We start from the raw sequence: 12011 nt of genomic DNA, 5'->3' as shown, positions 1-12011 counted from the left end.
TTCTTGGTGGAATTTTTTTTTTTTTTTTTTTCTGGCCTTATTACGGCTTGGAACTAAAGAAACAGGCAGCTTGGAAACAAAATAGGCACAGACCCAAAAAAAAGAAAGAAAGAAAGAAAGAAAAGCAAGTCCGAGAAGTCCTGGTCCTACTAGCCAAAGAATCAAGAAAGGGAAAACCCAGGTAAGACTGAAGTCTTAGGCAATAATCGCTGTGCTCCAAACACCACAGTGGGAAGTGCTGGCTCACCCTCACCCATGCCAGAGGCTGAATGAGTAGCCTGACGCCACCCTTGGTGCTGGTGGGTCTGTGATTGAACAGACCCTTTACTGACGAGCTTGCTGCTCTCTAAGGCTTCCCTGTTAGAAACATGCTTCAGGAACAAGACTTGTGTCTTTGGACATCAGTGTCAGTGTTTCTACTAGATTAAATTTCTAGATGTAAACTTGCTGACCAGTGGCATACAAGGAAGAATTCACAAATGGGACTTAGATGGACGACATTAAAACATGGGAATATATAAGAAGCATTTCATTTTCAGCTGACTTTTTTTCCTGTTGTTTACACTGGGTAAATTTTTTTTTTTTTAAACTGGGTTTTGAACTCAAGAATACTTTACCATTTAGTTACATCCCCAGTCCTTTTTATTTTTATTTATGTATTTTTTAAATACACCACCAACCCAGCCCCCAGTCCTTGTTACTTTGAGATACATTTTTACTAAGTTGCTGAGGGTCTTGCTAAGTTGCTGAGGCTGGCCTTGAACTTGAAATCCTCCTGCCCCAGCCTCCTGATTTGCCGAGATTACTGGTGTGTGCCACTGCACCTGGTTACACTGGGTAATTTTTAAAAATGCATTTATTAGTGCATTTTAATTATATGTGATAGTGGGGTTCATTGTGACATATTTATATATGTGCATAACATAATTTACTCCAGGTCATTCCCTAGTGTTTCTCCTTACCCTCCTCTCCTCCCTCCTCCTATTCTCTTTCGTCTTTTCTTCTCGTCTTCCCTCTATTTATTCATGTGCACCTTTTTTCATCGGTGCATTATACTTACACACGAAAGAGGGATTCACCATGGCATAGTCACATGTGCATATATAATATGGTTGATTTTATTCCTCAGTTCTTCCCTTTCTCTCCCTCCCCTCCATCTCCTTCCTGTCCTCTGCTAGTTTCCCTTCTATTTTCATGAGAGCCCCCCATTTAGAAATTCCTTTTCTCTCTTTAGCTTCTGTGCATGAGGGAAAACATTCGACCCTTGATTTTTCTGAGCCTGACTTATTCTACTTAGCATGATGTTCTCCAGTTCCATCCATTTCCCTGCAGATGATATTATTTCATTCTTCTTTAAGCTGAGTACAACACACTGGGTAATTTTTATTGCTTTATCTTCTAGTTCCTTGATTCTTTCATCTATCCCCTCCATTTTGACTTTTGAGCTACAACAAAATACCTGAAATGATTAACTTATAAAAAGAAAATTTTTATTTTGGATCAGTTTGGAGGTTCTAGTCCAAGATTAGGCAGACCCATCGCTTGGGTATCAGGTGGGTATGCTGGGTGGCAGTTGCTGGAAGTGACTGAACAAACAGCTCAGGGCCAGGAAGCAGCAGAGAAAGAGGAAGAATCAGGGGTCCCATGGTCCCATTCAAGGGCATGCCCACAGTGGTCTGAGACCTCCTGCTGGGGCCATCTCTAAAGGTTCATAGTCCCTCCCTGGAGACGAAGCCTTTAATTCCTGGAGACGAAGCCTTTAATCCCTGGACAGTCAGCATCAAAATCATTGCAGAGATCCCATATGCTAAGCCTTTTATTTCAGTTATTGTATTTTTTCTATCCAGTTGTTTTTTGTATCTTCTGTCTGTTTCTCTGCTGAGGCTTGTGATTTTTTTCATGTTCATGCTGCTGATAATTGCTCATTGAAACTTTTTTTTTTTTAATCACAGCTACTTTAGAGAGATACTTTGTTGGATAATTCTAACACCTCTGTCATCTTGGCATTGGCATCTATTAATTGCCTTTTCTCATTTAGTTTGATACTAAATGAGTTTTGGTATTATAGGTGATTTTCAATGGAAACCTTGGCATTTTCATATTAGAAGATCCTGGGTCTCGTTTTACCCTTGTGTTTAAACTTTTCTTATGGAGAGAGGGATAGGGCAAGGTGGGTGGTGACAGCATTGCCTTGTTGTGGAAAGATGAAGGTGGAAATCCAGATGCCCCAGTAGGTCTCCACTGATGCCCAAAGTGGAGGCTCCTCATTACAGCTGGGCATGGGTGAGAGTCCACTTCCCCGTGAGGTCTCACTGATACTACAGAGAGGTGACCTCATTGCTGCTGGTTGGTGATCAAAGTCTCCCTACTAGGCCTCCTCTGACCCCACCCCAATAGGGAGGGAAGAAGCAGGAGGGGCCCCTATTACTGGTTAGCAGGACTTCTGTTACAAAAGGTCCTGTTTCCCTGATTAGTCTTTTCTGATATGATCCTGGCCGAGGGCTTAGAGCCTCTAGAAGGTTGATTACATTAATTTGGAAACAGTACTTAGCTCCTGTTAAAGAATTAATGGCTTATTGCAGATGTAGCATTTTGATGAAATGCTCTGAACTTTTCAGGGGTGCTTAACCACTGAACCACATCCCCAGCCCCCTCACCCCCCTTAAAATGTTTTATTTAGAGACAGGGTTTTACTGAGTCGCTTAGGATCTCACTAAGTTGCTGAGGCTGGCTTTGAACTCACTAACCTCCTGACTCAGCCTCCTGAGATGCTGGGATTACAGGTGTGTGTCACTGTGCCCGGTTTACCAGCATCTTTGAATGACTTGCTGAAGAGTTATTTTGGGAACTCTTTATAGACTTCAGAGTAAAGGGGCTGTGTTGATCCCTAGCAAATGTCAGAATGTTTTCTTGTCTCCTTTTTAAATTGGGGCATACCTGAAGAAATTAAGGAAGATATGTCCCACTTAGATTTTTTAGGAAAGTTCTACCTCATTCTTGAGCTTAGGAAAGTCAGCTGCTCCATTCATTAAATAGTTTTATAAATAGCTTATTATAAAGACATCTTTTGTTATTTTCTTGCTTCCTGACAGAATGTGTAAGACACAATATAGGATTTTTATAATGAAAAAAAATTTTTTTTGTACTGGGTATTAAACTCAAGGACATTTTTCTTTCTCAGTCCTTTTTATTTTTTATTTTGAGACTGGATGTCTCTGAGTTGCTGAGGCTGGCCTCGACACTGCAGTCCTCCCACCTCAGCCTCCTGAGTTGCTGGGATTCCAGGTGTGTGCCACTGTGCCCTGCTCGCCTGGTCATTTCTCGTAAGAGAAGGAGGCGAATACAAGACCAGAATAATGAAGGCCTGGATCTGACCTTTCTTCCCCAAATGCAGCTTACCCTGTCTTCTAGTACCTTCGACTAGAAGTCACAGAGAGCCCTGTCGTTTTGTGAGTCATCATTTTGACCTTGTCTTTAATGTCTCTTCCTGCTTTCCAGGCTGGCAGTGACGGCGAAAGCATAGGAAACTGCCCCTTTTCCCAGAGGCTCTTCATGATCCTTTGGCTCAAAGGAGTCGTATTTAGTGTCACAACTGTTGACCTGAAAAGGTAAGACGTGGTCGTGGTTTGGGATCAGTTTAAATTGAGAGTACGTACGTTACTGTCTTCAGTTTGATCCTTTTCTTCCATCCTTTACTTCGATTGCATTTCAAAGAAATGTATTTTGTTAACCTCTGCTGGTTTGTGGACAGCCTTAACTGGTGTAAGTATTATGGACAACCCAGGTCAGGGAATTGTATGTGGCCTCTCGTCTTTTTCAGAACCTCTTATATGTTTACCTTAAACTCCATGAGCTACATTTTAGTGTGATTACAGTGCAATCCTTGAATTTTACTGGGGATATGGAGCAATGGAGAAGTGTCTCAGCAGACATCTTCTTGGTCTAAAATGTGCTAAAAAATATGACCTTATATAACCAAGATCCTGAAAGACAAGGATGGGATTTTTAGAAGACTGAATACTGTTGTGATCTATGTCATTTAATATTTTCTATTTCATTTCCTACTTTTCAGGGAATAAAAAGAAGTTTTCTATTATAACAGTTTTAATCATATTTTGTAAATGGAATTGTAAAATGAGCAATTATGCATGACCCTGTGATTGTTTTTACCGAGTTTTTTTCTTTTTTTGGGGAGGGAGCACTGGGGATTGAACCCATGTGAATTCTTCCACTGAGCGACATCCCAGCTCTTTTTATTTATCTTTATTTTCAGTCAGGGTCTTCCTAGGTCACCAAGGCTGGCCTCAAGCTTGCGTTCCTCCTGCCTTCGCCTCCCCAGTAGCTGTGATTACACGTGTACAACATCATGCCCAGCTTGTTCTTGCTAGATGAAGACTCGTTTCTAGCTTTCTCTGCATAGGCCAGAGCGAAGAAGAGCCCTGACAAATAGAGTGCTCTTTTTTTATTCAGGAACTTCTATTCTTCCTGGCAAATTCATACTCCCTCCTCCCCAGGAGGCTTAAATCAAAGGATAAGAATGGTTGTACCAATGGTCAATCTAGGATTGGGCAGGAGACATGTATTCCTCTTGACATAAATGCCACAGCATTGTTTGCTGTTTATTTTTTAAGCATATCAAAGTCATGAACAGTGTCCAGAGAAAAATGTGGATAAACTGTCACTTGTGTTAGGTGTCAGAATTGATGTGTTATGCCTCTGTGAACATCACATCCCGAGAGTATTTGAAAGCCAACATCCCATTCCCAGGGAGACGTTAGCATACTTTGGGGTCTCTGTCCATGCCTTAAAATTTATTCTTTACTTGTGCCCAGGGTAGTTTCTTGAAATGGTACAGACTTAAATTTATTAATTGAAAATCTTTCTTAAAATCTTCTAGGAAACCTTTTAGTTAGATGTGTGGATGTAGAAATGAGCCATCGAGGATGGTAGAGCTAAAGCTGCAGGTTCTTGAAGACATTACCTAATTCATGTTGGAGAGCTATTTTAAGAACGAAATCAGTCATGTAGTTACCCTTCTATTACTTTCCCCCGCATGCATTCAAAAAGGAAGTTTCCCAGTATAACTCCTAAAATAGACCACGCCACTAGGCACACACCCTTACTCTGTCCTTAAATACATGGATTTCTCCGTTTCTATTTTTGGCTTTGAGCAAGTGAGTTGCCTGCCACGCTTTTAAAAAGCCTTTGCTCAACACAGAGCTTGATTGTGCCATATTCCAGTCCTGGTGGATCTGGTTCGGAAGACGGGGGAATTCCATGGCTAGTTCATCTGTTTTTTCTCATTACGGATTTTTTACGGCATTATTATCAATATTGAGGACCTGTTTATGACTCAGAGTAATGTACTCTACTTTAAAAAAAGTAAAAAGTGACACACGGAGGAAGGCATTCAGCACCTCACGACCAGGAAAGAGGACATGGACCAGGAAAGAGGACGTGTTTTTCTTGGGGCTTTGTGCAAAATCAACAACCCAGGGCACTTAAAATTGAAACCTGTGTGTGTGTGTGTGTGTGTGTGTGTGTGTGTGTGTGTGTGTGTGTTTTTGGGGGGGGGTGTTTCTTCAGGAATTTGAGGTCTCTGTTATGTCTAAAAAATGCTCCTTAAGGACAACTAAAGGTGTACAAGAGGTACGTGACACTGAGTCCTTCCACCTCAGCCCTGGGAGTGGTCACAGGCTTCCCCTTCACAGAGATAATTGGCTTTTAAGTTTAGTCTTTATCCTTCCAGACCTTTTCCATGAGTTTACTTACATAGAATCTTGAACAAAGCCAGACATGGTAGTGTACGCCTGAAATCCCAGCGACTCAGGAGGCTGAGTCTGGAGGATCTTGAGTTCAGAGCCAGTCTCAGCAATTTATCAAGTCCCTGAGCAACTTAGCGAGACCCTGTCTCTAAATAAAACGTAAAAAGGGCTGGGGATGTGGGTCAGTGGTTAGGCATCCCTGGGTTCTATCCCTTGTGTGTACACACACACACACAAAAGAATCGTGAACAGAATTTTAAAGAGAAAGTATTCCAAGAGAGTAAATAAATGAATGTAAAATAGAATAAAGTCACAGAGAAATGAAACACATTACAGTAAAAAGTAGTTTTCACAATAAGTTCTTAATTTTAAAGCATTCAGTGTGACTTTAGAAATCTGTGGGGGAGAAAATACCTATAAGTGCTTATTTTACTGCCTTTCTTGGTAATTGCCCAATTCTTCTGTGAAAAGTACTGATCCTAGAACAAACCAGTGGAGAGCAGTAGAACCCCCCTGAGCACTATTCAGAAGCCCACTCTCTGCTCTGAAAAAAATGATTGTTGCATGACATTTCATCCATAAGAACAAACCCGTTTCTAGTTCTGGCTCTGATCACACATTCTCTTTCAGTCTTCGCTGGTGTTGATGACTGCTGGTGTTTTCATGTGTCCTCTGTGAGGCTTTGAACAGTCTCCCATTACTTGCTTCGAGTGCAGCCTTTCTCCTTTAGTAGGAGTTATTTCCAAACCTAATATTCTGTTCATGTTGCAATTGTATTAAAGACAGTTTAGCTAAAAAAATATCTGGGCTTCAGAAAGAATTTACATTTATATGAACTGTCATTTGAACAAAAGCTGCAGACAAACATGCAAAAATATTAAACACGGGGGGCACAATTACAGGTATTATCACACGTCATTCAGTGGGGATCATCCATGGTACAGGACAAAGTCCCAGGCATTGCTGGCTCTGTAGAGAGTGCCCTGCCACTGACATCCCTGGGATCCCAGGCAAGCGGCCTCATCTCCTTGAGGTCAGCTATTTGTATTTAAGTTCAGGATAAAGGAGGGGAATATAGACTAACGTGTCTTTAGTCTGGTCCATGTGCTAGGGACTGTTCAGGGTGCTTTTTACTATTTTCAATCCATTTTGCAGCCTTGGTATTTTCTGAGAGAATAAAGACCACTTTTTAGAAGTCTAGGAAATGTGTGTTTCTGTTTGTCCATTCTCACCCTAAATGATCTCAATCTTTGCATTGTCAGTAACTACCTCTTTCTGTTTCAAATGCAAGAGTACCATTTGTAACAGGTTGTGTAAATCTGACTCAGGTACAAGTTACTGTAGCAGCAACGTAAAGTTTTGGAATATTGTGACAGCTTAACAGTTTCATAGTAATTAAAAATGTTACAATGGAGCTATGAAACTGTGTATCTTAAAGATCTATTATAAACTCAGAACAAAATCTGATTTCCAAATTCCACAAATAGTTTTACTTTCATTATCATGCCTCTGTAGTTCTTCTCTCCTGAAAAATGTCTTCAGAAAGTTGAGAAATCAGTTCAGTAGATCCTCAGTAAAGCAGTGTTAGTGACACATGCAGAGACTAACTGGAACACAACAGGCCAGCCTTTTAGAGAAATCACCCGTTTCCTGCTGCTGACCTTTCAGGAAAGTACTCTTCACTCTTCCTGCTGATGAGCTCCATGAAATCCCTAGAACAGTTCAAGGTAACTGTTTTCTGGATGCATTCTCAATCCCATATATGCCCTATGTCTGTCTGCCTTTGTCTGTCTTTCTTCCTTCTTTCCTCCCTCCCTCCCCCCCCCTCTCTCTTTCTCTTTCTTTCTTTCTTTCCTTCCTTCCTTCCTTTTCTTTTCTTTTCTTTCCGCGGTGCTAGGGATTGAACCCAGGGCCTACTCTACCAACTGAGCTATCTCCCCAGCCCTACCTTTGTCTCTCTGTCTCTCCTACACAGACAGGGACAGGGAGAGCTTTGCCACCACAAGTTTTTATGTTCTTTTCAAGATGATTTCAATGATGATAGATAAATCCTGTTGAGGATGCTAAGAGCTGAATTAGGAAAATTATTAGTGAAAATTCTTCTGAACCTTACTCAAAAATGGCATTATTAAAATACATTAAGAATTATAGAAGTTGTATTTGAAATCTTTTCATGTATGCTATTTTTAAAAATATTGTTCCACAAATAGATATTGAAGTAGATAAAGATTAGCAGTGTGCCACATTTAGTGAAATCCATAAAATCCTTTTACTGCTTACACTGAGACACATAGATAGACACTTAATAACCAGGAGTCTTGGTGTCTTTGTGTGTATTTGGTGAGTCCATTAAGGTCCTTCAGTGCTCTTAATATTAGTCAAGCCAAATGATAGCAGATCTAGTAAGGAATAATTAGTAGGAATAATGTGTTCTGAAACAAAGGATTCTGTGGGATTAACTTTCGTGGGGAGGGGATTAGTTATTTGTTTTTATGTAGTGTCCAGTATTCTGTTGATACGTGTGAATTAATTTTGTGCCTCGAAAAATGGCACCTGTAAAAAGGAATGCAACTTAAAAGATAAGTTCTACATTCTTAGACTTTTTTCTTCATTTAGCCATCAGCTGGTTACAGATAGGTCATCCTCACAAGCCAGCTCCAGTGTTGGATAACTATGCTGAGCTCCTTTTAAACCAACCAGCTGGAACTGAGCCACCAGCCCAGTGTCCTCCAGTTGGTCCAAGGGTAGGGAATTAAATTTTAATTGGAGATGCTTAAGTTGATGAAAGTGTTAGATCCTGTAGGGCTCCTCCCTTTTGTTCTTCATTACCCTGTTTCCTGTTTTGTTTCTCTTCATTTCTTTCTTCATCTAGAAACAAACTGGGAGAGTACAGAAGAGTTTGTTTTATCCAGAAGAAACAGGTTCGTAGGGAGACTTTCAGACACTGAGGACTAGCCTTGCCTTTTTTCAAGGCCTGGGCCTCGTGCCCTTGCTGTTTCTAGATGTCACTTAAGGGAATGTTTGAATGAGTTTGAATGAGTTGTTGAGTATTTATTGAAGACCTTTTATGAAATAAACCAAAGATGTCCTATTTTTAGCTATATTGTTTTTCAGTTCATTTTCACGTTTCTCAAACTGCAGTTCCTGCAGTATTAAGTTTCTGCGAAGCATCTGTGACATGAACCTTTGTGAGTCAAACAGAATATCTGAGACCTTGGAGTGCCCGCTGAGAACTAGATGTCACACTCTTAGACTCCATTTGGTTGATAGTCTCTTGTGAGAGAATCACCCCACTGCCTAGAACTTGTCCCTTTAGGTGCAGTCTGCTAATCCATTTAGAGGGATCGTAGCTTCTTCTCAATCTGCTTTTACTCTGAATAACCTGAGATGGTTGTCCTGCATCTCAACAGTTAATTCTGGAAAGTAGTTTCATTACCTTTGTAATTTTTTAAAATATGTATAGCTTTTCAGAAATGGATTACTGGGAAATTGGTAGTGATGTGCCTGGTTTCATGTTCCTTGGTTGAATATATCCTCTAAATCAGGGTTTATTATTCTAATAATGCAGGATCTCCAGTTATGAACCATTAGCTGTATTCAAGTTAAAACTGCTGATCCTGTCCTCTGTGTAGTGCTCTGTTAATGCGATTGGAAAGCAGGCATGACTTCTGTCTGCATCCATTGTTTAGTTCATATCCTCAGGCACTATCTGATTTATCTATACAGGCAAAGCAGATCTACAGATGAGGAAATCCAGGCCCAGAGAGCTTGGGATCTACTTGGTCATGTAGTGAGTGAATGACAGCTATTCAGTTTGGGACTTTAATCCAGTCCACTGTATTCCATCTTTGGTTCTTTCTTCTCTGCCATGCCACCTTAGTCCCGCCTCTAATAAATGTTTTTGCTTGGAGAGTTTAAAAGCTGTCATAATTAATTATAGAAGTAATAGTTGTTATTTGTTTTGGTTCCTCTCACGGGCTATTTAAAAGCACGGCGTACTTCCCCTTTATCCAACTGTACCCCGTTCATGAAAAAATTATTTGTAAAAGGACAGACTTGTGTTATTACCTTATGCTTAGGCACATAATTTACTGTGTGTTGTAAAATTGCTGATGGATGTGCTTTATGACTTTAGAATGAGAAAATTGTTTTCCAGGTGACACAATTTATACATGACAAGAGGAAAGAGCGTTCCACTCATCCTGGCATCACTCCATGGCTGGTGTGTGTGTGTGTGTTTTCCAGTGCTGGGGACAGAACCCAGGGCCTGCGTCTGAAAGGCAGGCACTCTCCCACTACCACTGAGCTACCCCCAACCCCTCTTTTGTGTACTTTATACAAGTTTTATTAGCCTTCTTGCTTTGATGAGATATTTTTTCTTACCTTTGTGCTAATTTTTGTTTTAACTTTCTAAAACATTTTCTCTTCTTTTAGTACTGCGAATAGAACCCAGGGGCACTTTACCACTGAGCTACATCCTCAGTCTCTTTTATTTTACATTTTGAGACAGGGCATTGCTAAGTTGACCAGGCCGGCCTCAATTGCAATTCTTCTGCCTCAGCCTCCTGAGTCACTGGGATTACAGGCATGTGCCACCAGATCCAGCCTGTTTAACTTTTTTAACTTGAAAAATATTAAGATTTGAAAATAAATATATGAACCCTGAACTTTTGGGGTCTCTAGACTCTTGATTATATATAAGAACTTCTTGAATTGAAGAGTAAGTATATTGCCAGTGGGAACAAATGAGTGTGAGTGAGTGACTTCTGAACTAAAGATGACTGTGGTCTTGAACATACAGGATTCTTTCATCTTTCAATGAAGAACAGATGTCTGGATGATAAAGAAATAATCAAAAGAAACCAATGAGGTGAAGGATAGAAAAGAATTAGTTCTTCTGCCTTTGGGCCAGCCGCACCCCAACATGCGACTGTGTGGTGCTGAGCTCCACGGCTCTTGCCTGACAAGCCTTCTGTTTTGCTCTCAGTGAGTCCTGACTGTGTTCTGTTTATCCACCCGAGTCGGCACTCAGAGAGAGGCTGATAACCCTAGGGCTTCTGTGAGCACTTTAATTTTCTTTTTCATTTATTGCTAGTATCACTGTTTCTGTTAATGTTGTTACAAACATCTGCCAAAATATAAAAAATCACTTGCAAAAAAAAAAAAGAATTAGTTCTCTTAGTCAGACCAAAGTACCTGACAAGACTAATTTAGAGTAGAAAAGATTTATTTTGGTTCATGGTTTCAGAATATTCAGTTCATGGTTGGCCAACTCCATTTTTGCTCTGGGCCTGTGAGTTAGAACGTCATGGTGGAAGGGCATGGCAGAGGAAGATGCTCAACTTGAGACAGTCAAGAAGCAGAGGGAGAGAGAAAGGGCAGAGAGAAGATAAACCCTTCCAGAGCATGCTCCCAGTGACTCATAGGTCCCACCTCTCAGGGTCCATTCAGCCGGCAGCGGATTGGTGAGTTCACCCTCAGCACCTAATCACTTCCCAGAAGCCCCACCTCTGAGCACATGAGACCTTGAGGGACAGTCTAGATCCAAACAAACCATAATAGTTATAATTTGGAGTTGAATACTTACAAAAAGTAACTTTAACGTTATAGACGTACCCCTATTTTAATGAATATAGGTCTGGAAAACCTCAGGTTTCATGTATCCCATCATTTTGCACTCACCTTTACCTTGTCAGACTAAAGGTGCTCAGGGAAAGAATCAGGGTTGAAAATCAAATCAGACCTTTTAGAAGTCATCTTTTGGAGCTTAGGTTGTCATTGAAGTTGATAGAAAATGTGTCTTTGATTGGAAGAGCGAGCAGCCCTAGAACTTGGATGGAGGGGGGTTTCTAAGTCAGAACATTGGATTAATCAAATAGTTAAATAAGTCTTTGTGTCTTTGATTGGAATGTGAATCTTCGAAGACAGAAGAGGTACTCTCCAACCTGGATTGAAAGATGGAGCTCGAGAGAGAAATCGAATGAATGAATGAGACCAGGGCTAAGGATGGATTGTAGGGCCTTCTGTTTTGAAAATTCTTTTAACAACCAAGTATTTCATCTTCATGATCCACTTAAAGATAACTTTTATTTCATTCGGATTCTGTGCATTTGTGTTCAGGAAGGAAGGAAGAAGGCAGGCAAGCTAGCTCCTCCCGTGTATGGGCTATAATGAGAGGGGGAAGTTCTTTGAAGTAATATTTTGTTTTATATTTTTTTTAAGTTTAAAGTTTATCTTTTTAATTAA

The 12011-nt window shown here is 40.5% G+C and overlaps 1 protein-coding gene across 1 annotated transcript in view; it reads left to right on the top strand.

Annotated features, from left to right (window-relative positions):
- The window catches only part of Clic4 (chloride intracellular channel 4), a 65568-nt gene that overhangs the window by 31962 nt on the left and 21595 nt on the right, over positions 1-12011 (top strand). Inside the window, exon 2 of the mRNA XM_047553276.1 lies at positions 3499-3608. Coding sequence (XP_047409232.1) covers positions 3499-3608 — 110 coding nt within the window. The remainder of the gene's footprint in view (positions 1-3498; positions 3609-12011) is intronic.

The sequence above is a fragment of the Sciurus carolinensis genome, chromosome 1, assembly GCF_902686445.1.
Source record: "Sciurus carolinensis chromosome 1, mSciCar1.2, whole genome shotgun sequence".
In the NCBI taxonomy this organism is placed as follows: domain Eukaryota; kingdom Metazoa; phylum Chordata; class Mammalia; order Rodentia; family Sciuridae; genus Sciurus; species Sciurus carolinensis.
The sequence above is the reverse complement of the archived record's forward strand: the minus strand, read 5'-3'. Positions and strand labels throughout refer to the sequence as shown.